This window comes from Megalobrama amblycephala, linkage group LG5, assembly GCF_018812025.1.
Source record: "Megalobrama amblycephala isolate DHTTF-2021 linkage group LG5, ASM1881202v1, whole genome shotgun sequence".
In the NCBI taxonomy this organism is placed as follows: domain Eukaryota; kingdom Metazoa; phylum Chordata; class Actinopteri; order Cypriniformes; family Xenocyprididae; genus Megalobrama; species Megalobrama amblycephala.
In genome coordinates, this window is record NC_063048.1 from 10,524,890 (window position 1) to 10,548,255 (window position 23,366).

The 23,366-nt window shown below is 38.7% G+C and overlaps 1 protein-coding gene across 1 annotated transcript in view; it reads left to right on the top strand.

Moving 5' to 3' along the window:
• Positions 1 to 21,234, top strand: part of LOC125268444 (cytochrome c oxidase assembly protein COX19) — a 40,213-nt gene extending 18,979 nt beyond the window's left edge. The window contains exons 2-3 of the mRNA XM_048190642.1: positions 20,555 to 20,666; positions 20,759 to 21,234. Of these exons, the coding sequence (XP_048046599.1) occupies positions 20,555 to 20,666; positions 20,759 to 20,855 (209 nt within the window). The 3' untranslated portion in view covers positions 20,856 to 21,234. The remainder of the gene's footprint in view (positions 1 to 20,554; positions 20,667 to 20,758) is intronic.
• The last annotated feature ends 2,132 nt before the right edge of the window (positions 21,235 to 23,366 follow it).

Genomic DNA, 23,366 nt, shown 5'->3' on the forward strand with positions numbered 1-23,366 from the left:
TGTGTTAGCTCTTGACTGAATGACTGAAAGTATGCCTTATTTGGACTTAATTTAATTCTTTTCATCTTTCCTAAATTATGGCTTGAATGAAATCTGTTTAAAATGTATCATATTCCAGTTAATAGAAATCATGGTTAAAATGGCACTCTCTGATAAAGTAGAGAGGGGAATTAACATTTCATGATTGGGGGCAGAGAAAAGCCCTTTTGAAACAGGACGATATCTGATTGGCCAAAACTCCTCTGAGGTGTGACAAACAACTACTTTTAAATAGTCATATTGCAAGAGAAGACTGGTTCAAGACAGAACAAAGACAAGTACCAAGAACCATGGAGTAACAAGAAGAACAGACAAGCAGCTCATTCAAGCCATCCAACTGTCACTCACTTTTCTTTTCTTTTACTTAATTTCTTTTCCGCTGAAAGTCTCATGTTCTAAGTTTTTCCGCAAAGTTCAACCAACGACTTCTGCCGCCTCAGCTTTAACTCCATCGACAAAGAGACTTCCTTTCATTGTTCCACATGGACCTTTAAGACCCTGTGACAAATCATCGACTTGGAAAACCCTTCTCTGCACGCCGACGAGGGAAATTCACATTCAAAGTCAACGCAAGCAAGTACTTCCAGATTAAAACTGAACTGGTGCATTTAAATTAATGATTCATGGTTCGTTCAGGTCTTTGAAGTACGTTGCTTGGAATTATGTTTATATCACACTCTCTCTCTTAAAACTCTTTCTCTCTAATTTCCTTTCTTACTGCAACGCATATGAATGAATATATATGTGTGTGTGTGTGTGTGTGTGTGTGTGTGTGTGTTTGTGTTAGATTAGTTTGTGTTAAAGAAAGTGTCTTGTATTATGTGCTTCTAAAATGTAATGTCTTAAACTTACGATCTTAAGTTACCGTGTTCTAATCAGCGTTTTCACCATTGTTGGATATTCATATCCGCTACAAGAGCTTATTACGGCTCGAGCAAATGAACGCTGGACGACTCAGTTGCTCAGTCGTAAACTTACAACTCTTTGTAATTCCCTATAAATTATTTAATTTGAGCTAATTTTACTTCCTAAGGTGTGTTTTCCCTACACATTCACACGAGCATTTACATTTTGCATAAAGGCTCGTCCTGACAGTCTGCGTTAAACTTCAGACTTTACTGAATGAGAGGGAGACAATTAATATTCAGTGCAAAAATATTCATTTTGCTGAAATGTCTGTTTAAAGTTAAATTTAGAATTAAAAGTCAACATGTCATTCAAGTATTTTATGAGAGTAGTAACTGTAAAGGGATAACAACATGTAATTGAATATTTGGAGGCGATTGTGTCCAGAGTGAATGTGTGTGTGTTCCTACAAAACATTTATCTTGCCTGTTGGTTAACACTGAGTTTGTGTTTTTCTTTATTACTATCTTCATTTGTAATGTAGAGTAGAGATTTAAACTATATTCACTATATACAGTGCTAAAGTTATAGACATCTGATACCCAATGTATGGTTTGTGCCATAGGTCACAACAGCCTAAACTATCAGTATTGGTGCTAAAATCATTTTTCATGTTTTTGTAATGGTAAATCCACCAGTATGTGTAAGTTAATTACAGCAATATTTCTAAAGCTACAATACATTTATTGTTGTTATCCATGGATTTTTGATTTTACTGTTTTACAATAAAGGCAGGAAAAAGTAAATCACTTCATAGTTGTTGGGTTTTTTTTTTGTTTTTTTTTTCCGATGCCCAATTACAGTCAATAAGAACAGAGACAGGGCATGTTTTACACTGAGATTAACTCCTCATAAAGATTTAAACAGAACCACATTACATATGGTCCATCTAATCTTAAGGCCTTAGCAACGTTAAATTGCAAAAATCTTTAGTTTTCATTGAAGGGTGTGTCGTGGCGGCCTGACAAAGTCTGTTTTGCCATGAAAGAGGAAGCTGTTGTAACTCAGGCATACAATGTTCGCTCTGCTCCAAACTTCACATGTTTGATAATAGTCCTGGCCTGAACACATCTACATGGCAATATTCAGTTACAGTCAAAGTGCCACCTGTTGGCAGCAGGAAGCATGGCACTTTGAAATTACTTTTCCATAATTCTCCTGTATACTCGCTTACATGCATGTCAGCCACTATTCACTATTTTCCTGAGGTCAACGGGTAGCGGTGAGCCCGGGCCCTTTCATCGCTGCTTGCAGCTTTAATTTAATTTTACCTTTTTGAAGCAGATTTGCTACGTGACAGCATTAATTAAAGTTTCTTAAGGGTCAAGATAAAGTTATCTGGATCTCCTGCTCGACATCAAGCCACTCCCATAATAGCTGTTGTGGTTCAAATAAATGCATGCACAGCATAGACAGTACATCGTGTGTGAGTAGGGCTGCACAATTAATAAAATTTCTAATCACGATTACGGATGCCACGATTTCGTAATCATTCAAAGGCGCAATTACAAGGAAAAATATCCAATTACGTTACATTATTCTGCATGTTTAAGAGGTGTGTTATGAGCATGTCACATTGTGAGAGGCAAATCACGAGTACTTCGGAATGTAAAAGGTGTAACCCAGCACAAAAAAAGCTACCAGTGACGTAGGTGTACAACATATTAATCATGTACGGTGTACATGATTAATATGTCGAACGCATACGATACACCAGGGGAAAAAAAGTGAAACAGCAGGACCATTTTTAAAAAGCCATGTACACAGCCTAGTGCTGTCTAAAATATTTCGATATGTATCAATACTGAAATATCAGAAAGGATACCAATACTCGTTTCTGAAGTATCGATACACCGATACCAGCTGCACGTTCTTGCTCTCCTCTCTGACGGCGAGTTGAGACGCACACGCCTCCTCTCATTCAATCATCTCATACTTTCCCGTTTAAAGTCTCCCTGTAGTCAATTATTTTTAGGGCCCAAGCCAATGTAATGGCGAAGGACCCTCTTGATCCCCTAAGGATTATTTAGGGCCCAAGCCAATAATTGGTGCGGGGCCCTCTTGATCCCCTAAGGGTTATTATTATTAGGGCCAAAGCCAAAGGCTGAAGGCCCTATTGTTTTCTTTAGGATTATTATTAGGGCCCAAGCCAATAATTGGCACAGGGCCCTCTTGATCCCCTAAGGATTATTATTATTATTAGGGCCAAAGCTGAATGGCTGAAGGCCCTATTGTTTTCTTTAGGATTATTAGGGCCCGAGCACCAAAATGTGAAAACCCTATTGGATTTCCTCCGTTTATTAGGGGCCAAGCACCGAAGGTGCGTAGGCACCTATTGTATCCGTTAGATTTCTTATTATTATTAGGGGCCAAGCACCGTAGGTGCAAAGGCACCTATTGTATCCGTTAGTTTTCTTATTAGGAGCCAAGCACGAAGGTGTTTAGGCACCTATTGTAACTCTTGGCGTTCCGTACTCTTATTTTTATTATTCTTCAGCTTCCGCTCTTGAAGTCTATGGCAGCCCATAGAACCGCTTGCGGGAAAGTTGTGAAATTTGGCACACAGTTAGAGAACAGTCTGACCTTTGTCCATAGCAAATTTGGAGTCTCTAACTCAATCCCTCTAGCGCCACCAGCTGACCAAAGTTGCACTTATGTTTATGCAAATAACTCTTGAACCGTAAGGGCTAGAAACAAAATTCTTTTCCTCTGATTCCTTGGGTCAAGCCGATTCGAATGCACCATATGACGTCATTTTCCGTCATGAAAATTTTTCCGCCATTTTTAATTTATCATTACGAAACTCGGTATGGGTCTTTGGCACCATGCCCTGACAATACTCAACAAGTTTCGTCGCAGCGCCACCTTGTGGTCAAAAGTTATAACAAAATTTACAAAAAATGTTAATAACTTTTGACGATATTAACTGATTGTAATGAAACTCCTCCTAGACCGTTGCTCCAATTTTCACCAAAATTGAAATGTATCATCTTCAGACCATGCCGACAAAAAGTTATGGATTTCAAGTCGATACGTCAAACCGTTTTCGTATACCGGAGCAATGAATTTGAGGCATGTTGTAAAACACACTCTTAAAGCGGTATCTCTGCACTGCTTTATCGTATTCAGACCAAACTTGGTACCTGTCACCACAAGCATGACCTGAGGCATCATGCAGTGTTTCGGCGCAGCGCCACCTACTGGTGCGGAGATATGAAAAATTGATATTTTTGCTTATAACTTCTGATGGGTTTGTCCAAAACTCATAAGTTTGGTCTCGTTGGATTCGGGGAATCATGCCGAGTCGAATGATATGTGCCCCCTTGTGGTCAAAAGTTATGAGAAAATTTACAAAAATGCTAATAACTTTTGACTATTTTAACTCATTGTAATGAACTGGACTCAGATGATTCCTTGGGTCATGCCGAGAACACAGATATCAAATTTGCCATAGTCGACTGAACTTCCTGTTCGCCATTATTATGTTTCTTTAAAAACATACTTTTTCGAACTCCTCCAAACTTTGCAAGTGTCATTGTCACCTCCCTCTGACCATACCACATTCATTTGGTCACAGCGCCACCTATTGGTGGAATGTGATAAACCAGTAAATCCTCATTTTTGATCATTATTCAGCTCTTTTGCCTAAAATGATCTCAATAGGTCTTTAATTACTCACTGTTGCAGGTGGTCTGATGCTCAAAGCCATGTTGGCTGGCTTATTGTGCCGCTTTTGTGCTTGGCCCCGTAATTGCTGCTTGCAGCTATATTTAGGGGCCAAGCACCGAAGGTGCGTAGGCACCTATTGTATCTGTTAGCGTTCTATTTTTTAATTATTATTAGGGGCCAAGCACCGAAGGTGCGTAGACACCTATTGTATCCGTTGGCGTTCTATTTTTTTATTATTATTAGGGGCCAAGCACCGAAGGTGCTTAGGCACCTATTGTAATCGTTGGCGTTCCGTACTCTTATTATTATTATTATTCCGCTTCTTCTTCCGCTCTTGAAGTCTACGGCAGCCCATAGAACCACTTGCGGGAAAGTTGTGAAATTTGACACAGTTAGAGGACAGTCTGACCTTTGTCCCTAGCAAATTTGGAGTCTCTAACTCAATCCCTCTAGCGCCACCAGCTGTCCAAAGTTTCAATTATGTTTATGCTAATAACTTTTGAACCGTAAGGGTTCAAAAGGGTTCGTAGAAACAAAATTCTTTTTTTCCTCTGATTCCTTGGCTCAAGACGAATCAATTGCACCCTATGATGTCATTTCCGCCATTTTGAATTTTCTGAAAAACCTACTTTTTCGAACTCCTCCTAGGCCTTTACTCCGATTTTCACGAAAATTGAACCAGATCATCTTCAGACCATGCCGACAAAAAGTTATGGAATTCAAGTCGATTCCTCCAACCGTTTTCGAAAAACACGCGAACGAATTGTACATAGTGCTTGCGAAAATAGACTTAAGGCTATATCTCCGCAACGCTTTATCGTATTCAGACCAAACTTTGTACATTTCATCACAAGCATGACCTGAGGCATCATGCAGTGTTTCGGCGCAGCGCCACCTACTGGTCTGGAAATATGAAAAATCACTGTTTTTGCTTATAACTTATGATGGGTTTGTCCTAAAATCATAAATTAGGTCTCATTGGATTCGGGGCATCATGCCGAGTCGAATGATATCCAATTTTCCCATATCGGACATTTTGACCGTCGGCCATTTTGAATTTTGTGCTAAAATGCTGTATTTTACGAACGCATTAGCGTATCATTACGAAACTCGGTATGGGTCATCAGGACAATGCCCTGAAGGAGCCTGAGAAGTTTCGGACCAGTGCCACCTTGTGGTCAAAAGTTATAAGAAAATTTACAAAAATGCTAATAACTTTTGACTATATTAACCAATTGTAATGAAACAAGGAAATAGATTCCTTGGGTCATGCTGAGAACATAGATATCAAATTTGCCATAGTTGGCTCTACTTCCTGTCCGCCATATTGGTTTTCTTTAAAAACATACTTTTTCGAACTCCTCCTAGACCGTTGCTCCGATTTGCACCAATATCGAACCATATCATCTCCAGACCATGCCAATAGAAAGTTATGGATTTCAAATCGATACGTCAAAGTGTTTTCGTATACTGGAGCAACGACTTTGAGGCATGATGCAAAATCCAGTCTTGAAGCTGTATCTCTGCAATGCTTTGACATATTGACACCAAACTTTGCAAGTGTCATTGTCACCTCACTCTGACCGTACCACATTAATTTGGTCACAGCGCCACCTATTGGTCGAAAGTGATGAACCAATAAATCCTTACTTTTGACAGTATATATCATTTTTCAGCTCTTTTGCCTAAAATGGTCTTAATAGGTCTTTAATTGCTCACTGTTGCAGTTGGTCTGATGCTCCCAGCCATGTTGGCTGGCTTCTTGTGCCGTTTTTGTGCTTGGCCCCGTAATTGCTGCTTGCAGCTATATTTATTAGGGGCCAAGCACCGAAGGTGCTTAGGCACCTATTGTATCTGTTAGATTTCTTTTTCTTCTTCTTCTTCTTCTTCTTCTTCTTCACTCTTGAAGTCTATGGCAGCCCATAGAACCGCTTGCGGGAAAGTTGTGAAATTTGGCACACAGTTAGAGGACAGTCTGACCTTTGTCCATAGCAAATTTGGAGTCTCTAGCTCAATCCCTCTAGTGCCACCAGCTGTCCAAAGTTTCAATTATGTTTATGCTAATAACTTTTGAACCGTAAGGGAAACTAAATTCTTTTTTCCTCTGATTCCTTGGCTCAAGACGAATCGATTGCAGGCATCATGCAGTGTTTCGGCGCAGCGCCACCTACTGGTCTAGAAATATGAAAAATCACTGTTTTTGCTTATAACTTCTGATGGGTTTGTCCAAAAATCATAAATTAGGTCTCGTTGGATTCGAGGCATCATGTTGAGTCGAATGATAACCAATTTTCCCATATCGGACATTTTGACCGTCGGCCATTTTGAATTTTGTGCTAAAATGCTGTATTTTACGAATGCATTAGCGTATCTTTATGTAACTCGGTATGGGTCATCAGCACAATTCCTTTAAGGAGCCTGAGGAGTTTCGGACCAGCGCCACCTTGTGGTCAAAAGTTATAACAAAATTTACAAAAATGGTAATAACTTTTGACTATTTTAAGTCATTGTAATGAATTCCTTGGGTCATGCCGAGAACACAGATATCAAATTTGTCATAGTCGGCTGAGAATGGCTCTTTTTGCTTATAACTTCTGATGGGTTTCTGGTCTCATTAGATTCGGGGCATCATGTTGAGTCGAATGATATCCAATTTTCCCATATCAGTCATTTTGAATTTTGTGCTAAAACACTGTATTTTACGAACACATTAGCGTACCATTCCGAAACTCGGTGTGGGTCATAAGGACAATGCCCTGAAGGAGCCGGAGAAGTTTCGGACCAGCGCCACCTAGTGTTTTTTTTCATATGCTTATAACTTTTGATCTAGTTGACTTATTTTAATGTTAGTCATATCCTTAGCGAGTGTCATTGTTACCTCACTCTGACCATACCACAATAATTTGGTCACAGCACCACCTATTGGTCAAAAGTGATGAACCAGTAAATCTTTATAATTGACTGTATATATCATTGTTCAGTTCTTTTACCTAAAATGATCTTAATAGGTCTTTAATTGCTCACTGTTGCAGCTGGTCTAATGCTCCGAGCCATGTTGTCTGGCCTGTTGTGCCGCTTTTTGCTTGGCCCCGTAATTGCTGCTTGCAGCTATATTTATCTTTAGGATTATTATTATTTAGGGCCCAAGTGAAAATTCGCGCAGGGCCCTCTTTATCCCCTAAGGATTATTATTAGGGCCCAAGCCAATGAAATGGCGAAGGGCCCTCTTGTTCTTCTAAGGATTATTAGGGCCCGAGCACCGATGGTGTGAGGACCCTATTGGAATTGCTCCGTTTATTATTATTATTATTATTAGGGCCAAAGCCCAAGGGGCTGAAGGCCCTATTGTTTTCTTTAGGATTATTATTATTATTATTATTATTTTTTCTTTAGGATTATTATTATTATTATTATTATTATTTTTCCGACCATTCGGGCATTTTTGGGGCCCTTACCATGCTCGAAAACTCATGAAAATTTGCACATACATTGGAACCCGCGGCCATCAGGACCGGGCAGAAGCTGGTACCCGGGCGTGGCAGGAGGGCTCGACAGCGCCCCCTTGAACAGGGTCCGAAATTTTGGTCTATATATCAAACACGCTTGCACATATAAGTATAAACCTCAGTACACATATAGACATCATCGGGCCAAACAACTTTCGTACTCAAAGTTATACATCACCTCAACAGGAAGTAAGCTATTACGGGTTGTTTGAAAAACGCATGCTCTGGAATTTGATATACTCCTCCTAGGCGATTAATCCGATCGCCACCAAACTCGGTCAGCATGAAGTCAAGACATTGATGATGAAAAATTGCCAGCGGATTTTTGATATCTCTAACGGTTTGGCCGTGGCAAGGCAACGAATTTATGGCGAGAAAAGGGAAACAGGAAGTGTTATAACTTCTGCATACATTGATTGATGTTTATGAAACTTCAGCGGTGTGTTCGATATAGGAGTCTGATCACATGGATTTGACTATTGTGAGTCAAAGTTATAACGCCACCAACTGGCAGCAAGAAGTGTCACTTTCAAAATGCATTGAGTTCACTTTATGTTTACCTGATTTGCTTCAAACTTCATCAGTGCAATGTCAATACACAGCAGATGTAGACCTGTGACAGGATTCTTGATATTTTAAATATTGTTGCCATGGCAACACATCAAACTTTAATAATATTCTTGAGTGTTTTTGAGGCTCTTAACATCCTTCAAATTGCATGAAACTCGATACACACATCAATATTGTCAACCAGTAGACATGGACAAAGCCATTGAAATGGGCGTGGTGGAGGGGCTCAGTAGCGCCACCTTTTGACAAAAGTGGGGGGGTTAGTTTTTCCTGCAGTCACCAAACTCGGTACACATATTGTTCTCATCAAGCCGGACAATTTTCTGATTTACATTCATTAGCGCCAACCAACAGGAAGTCAGCTATTTTGGTTTGAATGTTAATTTTTTGAAAAAACAGGCTTTGAATTTAATACTACTACTCCAACAGGGTTTATACAATTTACACCAAACTTTTTTTACTTGGTGCTAATACATTGAAGTTGTTTAATTGCAAATGGGTTTTGGATATCTCAAATGGTTTGGCCGTGGCGAGGCAACGAATTAATAGCAAGAAAAGGGAAACAAAGTGTTATAACTTCTGCATACATTAATTGATTTTGATGAATCTTCGGCTGTGTCTTCGTTCTACAAGGCTGATCACATAGATGTGACTATTGTGAGTCAAAGTTATAGCGCCACCAACTGGCAGCAGGAAATGTGTTACTTTCAGCATGATTTGAGATCACCATCTTATGTTTACCCTATTTGCTTCAAACTTCATTTAAATAATGTCAAAACATGTCAGATGTAGACCTTTGAAAAGAATTGTGATATCTCAAACACAGTTGCCTTGGCAACGCATCAAACTTTTATATTGGTTTTGAATGCTTTTGAGACTCTTAGCATGCTTCAAATTGTTTGAAACTCCACACACACATTAGGATTGTTAGCCAGTAGACATGGGCAAAGCCTTAGAAACGGGCAGGGAGGAGGGGCTCTATAGCGCAACCTTGTAGTGCAGTAAATGTGGAGTGAATTTGACAGTCCTTTTATGCTTAACTGTTTTAAATGCCCATTGCCCACCATGCACAGTTGCCCTGAAGCCACAGGGGTGGCGGTGCCACCGGGCTTTGGCCCGTCATCGGCCCGTCATCGGCCCGTCATCGCTGCTCGCAGCTATATATATTTTTTTTTTTTCCGACTATTCGGGCATTTTTGGGGCCCTTACCATGCTCGAAAACTCTTGAAAATTTGCACACACATTGGAATCCGCGGCCAACAGGGCCGGGCATTAGCTGGTACCCGGGCGTGGCAGGGGGGCTCGACAGCGCCCCCTTGAATGTGGTCCGAAAACATGGTCTATATATCAAACACGCTTGCACATACAAGTATAAAACTCTGTACACATATAGAACTCATCGGGCCAAACAACTTTCGTACTCTAAGTTAAACGCCACCTCAACAGGAAGTCAGTTATTACGGGTTGTTTGAAAAACGCATGCTCTGGAATTTGATATACTCCTCCTAGGAGATTATTCCGATCACCACCAAACTTGGTCAGCATGAAGTCAAGACATTGATGATGAAAAATTGCCAGCGGATTGTTGATATCTCTAACGGTTTGGCCGTGGCGAAGCAACGAATTTATGGCGAGAAAAGGGAAACACGAAATGTGTTATAACGTCTACATACATTAATTGAAGTTTATGAAACTTCAGCGGTGTGTTCATTATAGGAGTCTGATCACATGGATGTGACTATTGTGAATCAAAGTTATAGCGCCACCAACTGGCAGCAGGAAGTGTGTCACTTTCAAAATGCTTTGAGATCACCCACTTATTTTCACCCGTTTTGCTTCAAACTTCATCACAATAATGTCAAAACATGGCAGATGTAGACCTGTTACTGCATTTGTCATATCTTAAATATTGTTGCCATGGCAACACGTCAAACTTTCATAATATTCTTGGGATTTTTTGAGGCTCTTAACATGCTTCAATTTGGATGAAACTCGACACACACATCAATATTGTCATACAGTAGACATGGGCAAAGCCTTAGAAACGGGCAGAGAGCAGGGCCTATATAGCGCCACCTTTTGACAAAAGTCGGGGGGTTAGTTTAATCTACAGTCACCAAACTCGGCATACATATTGATCTCATCAAGACTGATAACTTTCTATTTTACAGTCATTAGCTCAGACCAACAGGAAGTCAGATATTTTTGTTTGAATGTGGATTTTTCACGCACACACATAGGCATAGGCACTCTCTCTATGTGCAACTCACATTCCCCCCTCCTCTCCCCCTGACACCTCACACCAGTGTGTGTGTGTTTGAATGAGAGAGAGAGAGAGTTTTACATCCCTGATCAGTTATTTAACCTTTTTTTGCAGACTCATTTTATTCTCAGACTCAAACACACCTGAAGCAGCTAATCAAGCCAGTGCATTTGTAGGCCACTGACAACATAGTATTACATTATTAGTTTTATAATTAGGTTAATTAAAACATAAGAACACGCTGCAAATGATAACTTCACACTCATTTGAAATTGAACTATAACACTATATCCCTATTGGTACAGGAATAGTTTTCTAAATAATTTTCTAAAATTATTTTTTAATTAATTATTTATTGATATAATTCAAATTTATTAAAATAAAATTTCACATGATTATAAAAGTGGCTGTTTAAAATAAACTTGCATAAGTGAGCAGGAAAATCTAGACATGTAGCTTACTATTTCCTGAGACTGACATTAAAATTGTCTTTGCAGGTTCTGTGATTTGGTTACATTTATTTATTTATTTATTTATTTATTTATTTTCATTGTATACCACATATATTGAAATTAAATGAAACATGCTTTTGGTGCATAAGATTGGTGCACAAATAACAGCTCAGGGAGGTCAAAAAACACATGAAGAGAAGTGTGAGGATTATACAACTGGTTTGTAAATAATGTAATACTTAATTTTTGAAATGAAAAATTGATCATTAATAAAGTATGAAAATACAATTATTAAACACATTAAAGATATGCTTATAAATCAAGAACAAAGCATTTATAGCTGTATTTATAAACTGCTTACTAATGTCTATCAATGCTTTATAAATGATGAATTGACTATTTACTAATACTTAACTAATGCTTCACAGTGTGCAGTTATTATAAAGTGTTACCAAATTTTTAAATTCATTATTTATTGACATGATTTAAATTTATTAAAAACCCCTGTTTCAGTAAAATTTCACATGATTATAAAAGTTTCTGTTTAAAATAAAACTTGCATAAGTGAGCAGAAAAATCTAGACATGTACCTTATTATTACCTGAGACTGACATTAAAATTGTCTTGGCAGGTTCTGAGATTTGGCTCTATTTATTAATTTTTTTCATTTTATTTTTTATCTTATAGCACACATATTAAAATTAAATTAAAGCATGCTTTTGGTGCATAAGATTGGTGCACAAACAACAGCTAGGGAGGTCAAAAAGCACATGAAGAGAAGAGTGAGGATTATACAACATCAGCAACCACAGACATTCACATTAAGGCTGGATTATTTTTTTCAGACTGCATAATTTTCAAAGTAGTCGGGTCATTGTTCTTTTCACACTGCATGACTATCTTGGCCAGCATTCAGTCGCTGCTGTGTTCAAACTGCACGATGGATCGGAGACAGAAGGTTTCACACTGCATGACTTTACAATAGGAAGAATTGCAGACAACTCTGTCTGGCACGCAAACTATGTTTCACAACCAAACACACGGGAGATGTGGCAAGAAAACAACGTGATATCATGCGTGCAAGAGTTCTCACGTGAGACTGGGTTTATTATTAAAAATGGTAGCCCGCAAGAAGCTTGCAATACGAATTGCCTGTGCACTGATTTGCAGCGAAAACAAGAAAAAGAAAAGACGAATATGGAGGAGGAAAGGGTTGGGGAGACTGTGGATTGTGTGTTCTGCATCGAGAGTTGGAGGTAAATACATAACTTTTCAATGTGCTGCTGTTGCAGATGATCAAGAAAATGTTTGTGCTTTGTTTCTGTTTGATAGAATTGTAATGTTTATGTGTACAAAGCTATGCTTGCTGATATTGTGGTCTATAACTCCCCGCTGCTCTGTATCTTGCTCTCTCATTGGCTGTCAGTCATTGCCGATGTAGTTTTCAGTCAGAATACTTTTCACACAGCAGGATTTTGAATCGCCGACAGGTCCAGATATTTAGCGTGCCAAATATCTCACAGGCGTCAGCGACTCGTTGCCGATTCTCTCAGATCGCGTCTTTGCTCATGAACACTGCGTGATTGTCACTCGCGTGAACAGGCACCGATTTGCCTGTGATTTCACAAAACCTTTAAACGATCTCATGCATGTGATTTGTCATCATAGCAGCATCAGCCGCTGCAGTAAATGTGGTGTGAAATTGACATAGTCCTTTTATGTTTAACCGTTTTAAATGGCCATTGCCCGTCGTGCACAGTTGACCTGAAGCCACCGTGGTGGTGGTGCCACCGGCTTTGGCCCGTCATCGCTGCTCGCAGCTATATTTATTAGGGCCAAAGCCCAAGGGGCTGAAGGCCCTATTGTTTTCTTTAGGATTATTAGGGCCAAAGCCCTGTAAGGGGCTGAAGGCCCTATTGTTTTCTTTAGGATTATTATTCGTTATAGGAGTCTGATAACATGGATGTGACTATTGTGAGTCAAAGTTATAGCGCCACCAACTGGCAGCAAGAAGTGTGTCACTTTCAAAATGCATTGAGTTCACTCTGTTATGTTTACCTGATTTGCTTCAAACTTCATCAGTGTAATGTCAATACACAGCAGATGTAGACCTGTGACAGGATTTTCGATATTTTAAATATTGTTGCCATGGCAACACGTCAAACTTTAATAATATTCTTTAGTGTTTTTGAGGCTCTTAACATGCTTCAAATTGGATGAAACTCGACACAGACATCAATATTGTCATACAGTAGACATGGACAAAGCCATAGAAATGGGCATGGTGGAGGGGCTCAGTAGCGCCACCTTTTGATAAAAGTGGGGGGGATAATTTTTCATACAGTTACCAAACTCAGTACACATATTGTTCTCATCAAGCTGGACAATTTTCTAATTTACATTCATTAGCTCCGACCAACAGGAAGTCAGCTATTTTGGTTTGAATGTTAATTTGATTTTAAAAAACAGGCTATGAGTTTTATACTACTGCTCCTACAGGGTTTATACAATTTACACCAAACTTTTGTAACTTGGTGCTAACACATTGAAGATGTTTAATTGCAAATGGTTTTTGGATATCTCAAACGGTTTGGCTGTAACGAGGCAACAAATTTATAGCAAGAAAAGGGAAACAAAGTGTTATAACTTCTTCATACATTAATTGATTTTGATGAATCTTCGGCTGTGTGTTCGTTGTACAAGGCTGATCACATGGATGTGACTATTGTGATTCAAAATTATAGCGCCACCAACTGGCAGTAGAAAGAGTGTCACTTTCAGCATGATTTGAGATCATCCTTTTATTTTTACCCGATTTGCTTCAGACTTCATCAGAATAATGTTAAAACATGGCACATGTAGTCCTTTGAAAACGGGCAGGGAGGAGGGGCTCTATAGCGCCACCTTGTAGTGCAGTAAATGTGGAGTGAATTTGACATAGTCCTTTGATGTTTAACTGTTTCAAATGCCTATTGCCAGCTGTGCACAGTTGCCCTGAAGCCACCGGGGTGGCGGTGCCACCTGGCTTGGGCCCGCCATCGCTGCTTGCAGCTATATATATATTTTTTTTCCGTCTTCCGGGGCTTTTTGAGGGCCTTAACATGCTCAAAAACTCTTGAAAATTGGCACACACATTGGAATCCGCGTCCATCAGGGCCGGGCAGCAGCTGGTACCCAGTTGTGGCAGGGGGGCTCGACAGCGCCCCCTTGAAAAAAGTCCGAAAGCTTGGTCCATATATTAAACACACTTGAACGTATTAGTATGAAACTCGTTACACGTATAGACCTCATCGGGCGTAACAACTTTCATGCTCTAAGTTAAACGCCACCTCAACAGGAAGTCAACTATTATGGGTTGTTTGAAAAACGCATGCTCTGGAATTTGATATACTCCTCCTAGGTGATTATTCCGATCACCACCAAACTCAGTCAGCATGAAGTCAAGACACTGATGATGAAAAATTGGCAGCAGATTTTTAATATCTCGAACAGTTTGGCTGTGGCGAGGCAACGAATTTATTGCGAGAAAAGAGAAACAGGAAATGTGTTATAATGTCTGCATACATTGATTGATGTTTATGAAACTTCAGCTGTGTGTTCGTTATAGGAGTCTGATCACATGGATGTGACTATTGTGAGTCAAAGTTATAGCGCCACCAACTGGCAGTAAGAAGTGTGTCACTTTAAAAATGCATTGAGATCACCCTCTTATTTTTACCTGATTTGCTTCAAACTTCATCCGAATAATGTTAAAACATGGCAGATGTAGTGCTTTGAAAACAATTGTGATATCTCAAACACTGTTGCTTTGGCAACACATCAAACTTTAAAGGTGCCGTAGAACGTCTTTTTAAAAGATGTAATATAAGCCTAAGGTGTCCCCTGAATGTCTCTGTGAAGTTTCAGCTCAAAACACCCCATAGATTTTTTTTAATTAATTTTTTTAACTGCCTATTTTTGGGCATCATTAAATATGCACCGATTCAGGCTGCACAGCCCCTTTAAATTCTCCTGCTCCCTGCCCCCTGCCCCCGGAGCTCGCGCTTGCCTTAAACAGAATAAACAAAGTCCACACAGCTAATATAACCCTCAAAATGGATCTTTACAAAGTGTTCGTCATGCAACGTCTAATCGCGTAAGTATGGTATTTATTTGGATGTTTACATTTGATTCTGAATGAGTTTGATAGTATGCTCCGTGGCTAAAGCTAACATTACACACTGTTGGAGAGATTTATAAAAAAGTTGTGTTTATGCATTATACAGACTGCAAGTGTTTACAGTCTCCGTGAATACAGTAGGAAACGATGGTAACTTTAACCCTCTGGAGTCTGAGGCTGATTTGGGGCTTGGAGAAGTTTTGACATGCCCTGACATTTGTGCTTTTTTCAGTTGTTCATAAACATATAAATGACAAAAGTGTCATTACACTATATTCAGCACAAACTAGGCTACAATAATATGTGAGGAACATGTATGTACATGTTTATATTTTTGAAGGAATAATGTTTATGCGTGGTTATTGAAAAAACAAAAAACTTAAGTCACTGAAATAAGGCCAAAATAAGTATATTAAATCTGTGTTCACAAGACTTCTGGTTATTGGAGGTTGTAGACTAGAGTTTTTGCTTCAGAATTATGTAAAAATTATGCTGCCTACTCCTTCATATAAAACAATATATTGATTTAGTTTTTGTAAGACACTTTTTGTCAAGAAACACAGTATGCGTGGAGGCGTGAATCTGCATGCATAATGGGCCATTTACACCTGAGAAGACAAAAGAATCACATAATAATGACCTGAAATGACTTGCATATTAATGAGGCCTTTCAGTCAGGTAGGCTGTGAAAAAAACCCTCTGTAATCATGTCTCAGCTCATCATAAACAGCAATACTGTGAAATATTATTACAATTTAAAATAATTGTATTCTATTATATTCTTTAAAATATAATGTATTTCTGTGATGCAAAGTGCCTGAACAATTATGTTACCTCTATGGCATTTCATATAGGCTTTTAGCTTAAAAGCATGCACATTTGGAGAAATATTGATGGATTCTTATATATTTATGTTAGTTTTCTATACTGAGAAGTAATATTTATTGTCATCACTATGAGTGCTGGATACTGTGTTTTTAATTCATACTTGCAGCCGGAGGGCGCTCTCTGTGCACATTTAGTCCACAAATTATTCTAAAGAAGAAGAGAACATTTCAGGAATGGTGTTTTTAATTCATACTTGCAGCCGGAGGGTGCTCTCTGTACACCTTTAGGCCACAAATTCATATAAAGAAGAAAAGGAACCAGGAACTAACGGCATGTCTTCTAGAGATCGCTAACCATGGCTTTACCATCCAAATAAACACTTTTCAAGACAATAAATACACGATTGAGACGATGTATGCATGTATTGCCTCTGAATTTGCCTCTGAATAGCGCTGGCTCCGTGGGCGTGGCCCCATTAGCGGGTTATGAGCTGAATCACAGACTTCTGACATGGCTCTCTTTTCATACAGATTACATAAACACAGAATGTTTGTTTTTGATTTGACTTACACGATTTAAAACCTGACATTTCAACGTTTCTTTAGATGTAAGTGTCATTTTTTTTGTCATTAGTATTCATAAGTTACAGTTAATTTTCTGAGAACTATCAGATTGGACTTCGTTCAGAGGGAGAGGAGAGATCACGCATCATGTTAGTTTTCTTTATTTTACAAAAAGCACAACATTGTGTTTTTACTCTGAGTGTACACAAATAAAAGAAGACATTCTATAGTTTCAATTGATATATTACTTATGTCTCTATGACAAGAAATGACGGAGTATTTTAAGTCTGTTTTGCTGCAATGTGAAAAAAATCCTGCAAAACGCGCCGGCGCGTTTTCAGTAGGGATGTCCAGATCCGATCATGTGATCGGAAATCGGGACCGATCACGTTGTTTCAGACTCGATCGGAATCGGACGTTACCTCCCGATCAGGACTCGGATATATATGTATTAGGGGTGCAACGGTTCTCCACTTACGGTTCGCTACGCACTTGCACCGCGGTCCATCTCGAATGACGACGCATCTATTGGTTAATATGGTTTGTTTAAAATAGCATCGTGGAAAACAGACAGACAGAGTTCAGATAATGTATGTTTCAGTCGATGGATGCACAAAACGTTACAACAACAATAATCAGAAAGCGTGGACAAAACAGTCACTCTTTGTAAACTGTTAACTTCGAGTGCTGTATGCTCTAATGTCCAGTCGCCGTCATCACCCGGGTGTTGATAGCACGCGAGCGCAGGTGAGACCTGAACAGCACACGTTGCTGTCTGTGTTTAAACTAACTCATTTAAGCCTTGCTGATTTAAACCTTCAAGAACAAGACGCGAAAGAGAGCTCGCGCGCTGTGAGAAGATTTGTGTGCGCTCATCCGAAGCGCGCTCACGCTTATTTCAGTCCGCGTGCAAATACTGAGTTCTCTTTCAAGTCTTGCGCTTCGGCGGACAAATTCATACAAAAATTGTCAACATGCCCGTCTTAACGAGTATCCTAGCAAACATAGTCGGTTATGTCTTAAGTGAACGTATATTAGTCGAGAAAGACAGTGCATGTGTAACAGTATATGTACTGGATCGTGTATGTCTTAAAGGGGAAAAAACTATTCCTGGTGCCTGTTTTTAATGTTAAAAAACAAAGAAATCACTTACTGCTCTTGACTGAATAGTTTTTGTAACTTCAATAATGATTAATCTTTATTTATTTTATACAGTAAAGATGCAGTGATATTTTATATTTGATTACTTTATCCATTTTCTGTACTTGAAAACTACTGTTAGATACCTGAAAAACCTGAAAAGCACTGTTCCTGGATCCTGCATCTGTTTTTTCGCTCTTCTTTATTCTTTTTTATGTATTATAAAAGTATCGGATCGGGACTCGGTATCGGTAGATACTCAAAATCAAATGACTCGGACTCGGACTCGAGGGCAAAAAAACGTGATCGGGACATCCCTAGTTTTCAGACCTCAGAGAGTTAACCACATTTAACAGTAGATTAGCAACATGCTAACGAAACATTTAGAAAGACGATTTAGAAATATCACTAAAGATATCATGGATCATGTCAGTTATTATTGCTTCATCTGCCATTTTTCGCTATTGTCCTTGCTTGCTTACCTAGTCTGATGATTCTTCTGTGCACAGATCCAGACGTTAATACTGCCTGCCCTTGTGTAATGCCTTGAACATGAGCTGGCATATGCAAATATTGGGGTCATACATATTAATGATCCCGACTGTTACGTAACAGTCGGTGTTATGTTGAGATTTGCCTGTTCTTCGGAGGTCTTTTAAACAAATGAGATTTATATAAGAAGGAGGAAACAACGGTGTTTGAGACTCACTGTATGTCATTTCCATGTACTGAACTCTTGTTATTTAACTATGCCAAGGTAAATTCAATTTTCAATTCTAGGGCACCTTTAATATTCATTTTGGATGCTTTTGAGACTCTTAGCATGCTTCAAATTGTATTAAACTCGACACACACATCAGGATTGTAATCCAGTAGACATGGGCAAAGCTTTAGAAATGGGCAGGGAGGAGGGGCTCTATTGTGCCACCTTGTAGTGCAGTAAATGTGGAGTGAATTTGACATAGTCCTTTGATGTTTAACCATTTTAAATGCCTATTGCCCACTGTGCACAGTTGCCCTGAAGCCACCGGGGTGGCAGTGCCACCGGGCTTGGGCCCGCCATCAGTGCTCACAGCTATATTATCCCTTAAAACTCATCTTTGATCACCAAAATGACATATTTAAAAAAAAATGTCTTCATGCCTTAAAATAGCTTGAATGTAACTCTACAACCTTGCCTCATTTAATATACACGGATCAATGAATATGCAAATTAGCCCCGCCTCCACTCGCTCACACCAGCTCGGAGAGTCTACTGTTGCTATAGTGATGAGCAATTTGTTGTTTGTGTTGTGGATATTTAAGAAAAAAGCTTGCTTCACTCCTATGCACTCGCACACTTGGCACAGCCCTTGCGTCGGTTCTGTCATTAATTAATATGAATTAATATAATTAGCCTTTTGCTTGACTACATTATCAAACAGCTAATAATGTGTTGCTAATGTTACACACACCATTCCTGTTCTTCATGTCAGTCAGACAGCTGCCTTCTAACAATCAGTATCCTTACAAATGCTTTGAACAACTCAGAACATCAGATGAAAAAGGCATATAGTTCATCATAACATCATAATAGACTCGCTATATTGCTAAATCTACACAATTTTTCATATCAACAGAATATATACCGGGATAACCTGGCTTCTCTCGAGACTTTCCTGCAGTGAATACTGACCGAGGTTGAGACTTTTTCACTGGCATAACTCTTGCACAGAGTTTGCATGTTGCTTCTTGTGTGATATCCATTGGCTCCCCTTCTTGTTTTAAAACGGAAAGATTTCCAATATTATGACGAAGGGATAAAGCTACGCCACTGCCTGTTGGCATACATCTTTACAAATTAAATTTGTGGGTGAATTAAGCCTTTAAATGCTAAATACAATGTACTTCACCTTAATTTTTTTCATGTGATGTTATGTCAAGATGTAGGATCAGCAGATATTAAACAGGTTCTTAAATTTGTAATCCCATAGATTAAAGGGTTAGTTCACCCAAAAATGAAAATTCTGTCACTAATTAACTTACGCTTGTTACTTCTGTGTTTTTTTTTTTTTTTGTTTTTTATCAATACTAATGCACTTGCGGAATTAAGGTAATTACAACATTGCATGAACACAGCTCAAATCTTTCTACTTAACAGTCGGCGTAAACCATCTGCAATGTTTTTAGTTTTTAACTCTCTATTCATGTTTGTAGTTCTAATCGAATCCTCGTTCAACGTGCAGTGGATTGTGGGCAATATTAGCCTTTAGAGTGTGCATGGATCTGCACTTCAAATTCTTACCGGAAAACCATCCAGGTATCTTTTGAATACTCATTTTAACATTCTGTGATTTGGGACACTAATACTAGAAGACGGATAGTACGTAAATTGGGACGCAGCATAAGACTTTGAATTCACATTTATTATTTTCACAATAATACTATTATGAAAATCATACTATATTTTGTCTACATAGGTGAATGTAAATCATTCAAAGAGATATACATGCGATGCCTCAGAGACAACCATTTTGACAACTCATGCTGTCGGATAGAGTCAAAGGAGTATCTGGAGTGTAGGATGGACAGGTGAGTGTTTCCTGACATGATTTAACCTGAAGTTGGAAAATTAAGGTCAAATACATTAGGAACTAATCGTAAACATTTTATTTCCTTCACAGACAGTTAATGGCAAAGGAACCCCTTGAAAAACTTGGCTTTAAGGACTTGAAGGGGGATCAGACTGATGAAAATGAAACAAAATATACTTTGGGCTGATGTTCATGTTTTGTTGTTCAGTTTTATTTTGTCTTTCTCCATATCACCTGGTGTAATATGCGTTGTGCAGATTAACAAACGTGTAAAAAATTCAGGGTGTGTATGTGATTAATCATCATCATTGCTACTGGTCAGACTTTGGAGATTTGGTTTTGTAGAATGATCTGTTAAATAAGTTTTAATCATTTGAAGTTTTACTGGAGCTTTAAATATTTCTCTGGAATAAAGAGTGAGCTTAGTTTTCATCACTGCTATGAACAGCTTTTATCATATAAAATAGATCATTTGTAAATAATAAACTTTCATTGAGATCTTGTCAACTTTGCATTTAAAAGCATTCACTTTTTATTTGGCTCAAATAAATGCACTCTGAACAACACAAATGAAATGTAGCACAAATATTTACAGCACAAAAATATAATGGTGTGAATATATGAAGTTTGATACAAGGGTCAATGACATAATGTGCATATTATTGTGTCCAAGTGCATTATTTATTTTAAAATAATTTGATAATTTCATAACATGTATCATTTTATTCTATAAAACCTATTTAGTTTGAATTAATTTTCAGTACATTCAAATAATAAATATTATTTTATGTTTTGGTATCTTAAATCCCCAAAATGTCAGGTGGTGCAACCATCCACACAAATGAACAAACTAAGAAAAGTATTTAAAATGGTGTTTTAATGATAATAAATTCAAAATAAAATACAATGCCATAATTTTATATTTTAAACCTTTCATCTACAACTATCAGTAGTTTTAAAGCTGTTGAAATAATTGAAAAACTTTTGCATATTCTCATATGTCAGGGTGGCACAACTGCAAACATGGGTCTTTTATTATGAATTGACAAGGTAATAACAGTAAGCATGATAATGCAGCATCCAGAGGACCCCAACTGATTGGGCGAAGGTCCTATTGTTTTCCTTTAGGATTATTAGGGCCCAAGCCCAAAGGGCGAAGGCCCTATTGTTAGGGCCCAAGCCACTAAGGCACAGGGCCCTATTGGTCCCTTAAGGATTATTATTAGGGCCCAAGCCCTAAAAGGGGGAAGGCCCTTTTGTTTTTGTTTTCTTTACGTTTTTTTTTTTTTTTTTCTAAGTTTTTGGGCCCTTAACGTGCTCTAAAACTCTTGGAAATTTGCAAACAGGTCAGAATCCATGGCCATCAGGGCCGGGCAGAAGCTGGTACCCGGGCGTGGCAGGGGGGCTCGACAGCGTCCGAAAAGTAAGAGTAGAGTCTGAAAACTTGGTCCATATATCAAACATACTTGCGCGTATTTGTGTGAAACTCTGTACACATATAGACCTCATTGGGTCGAACAACTTTCATGCTATACATCAGCTCAACAGGAAGTCAGCTATTATGGGTTGTTTGGAAAACACATGCTCTGGATTTTGATATACTCCTCCTAGGCGATTAATCTTATCACCACCAAACTCGGTCAGCTTGAAGTCAAGACATTGATGATGCTAAAGTGCAAGCGGATTTTTGATATCTCGAACGGTTTGGCCGTGGCGAGGCAATGAATTTATGGCGAGAAAAGGGAAACAGGAAATGTGTTATAATGTCTGTATACATTGATTGATTTTTATGAAACTTCACCTGTGTGTTCGTTATAGGAGGCTGATGTACTATTGGATGTGACTATTGTGAGTCAAAGTTATAGCGCCACCAACTGGCAGCAGGAAGTGTCACTTTCAAAAAGCTTTGAGATCACCCTCTTATTTTTACCCGATTTGCTTCAAAATTCATCAGCGTAATGTCAATACACAGCAGATGTAAACCTGAGACAGGATTTTTGATATTTTAAACACTGTTGACATGGCAACGCATCAAACTTTAATATTCATTTTGGATGCTTTTGAGACTCTTAGCATGCTTCAAATTGCATGAAACTCGATACACACGTCAGAGATGTCAACCAGTAGATATACTGATTCAGACGAAACTTTTTTTAAATAGAGGAGAGTTTGTGTTTTGTAGACATGGGCATTACAGAAGGTCATTTGCTGTGTCTGCTCCTCTCTGCCTCACTGCTGAATAGCTGCTGAATAGTTTGCGTCTGTAGCTCCATAAAGCTTTGTAGAGCTTTGTTTTAGAGCTTTGTTTTGAATCTAATTATTATCATTACTTGTCTATTTTATCATCACCATATATCTGATATTGCCTATTAGGGCTGGGCGATAAAACGATAACGATATGTATCGCGGTAGACACGTGATCGATATCAATAAAAAATGTGTTCGATAAAACGTTCGATATTTTTTTATTCTACGTCGGAAGAAAACAGAGGTTTCAAAGCAAGTTTGGTTGCATTAACAAAGGCACTCATTCTCTGGTAACCTAGCAACGTAGGGAGTGACACGCTAACAGCCAATCATGTCAATTTTGGTTGCGTCATATCGTTGTCTCGTGCTGGATTCCTCTTCAGTCACCGGCGACTGATAAGCAGAAAATGAGTGCCGCAGCGAGCGAGGAAATTGTAAATAAAAGAGGAAA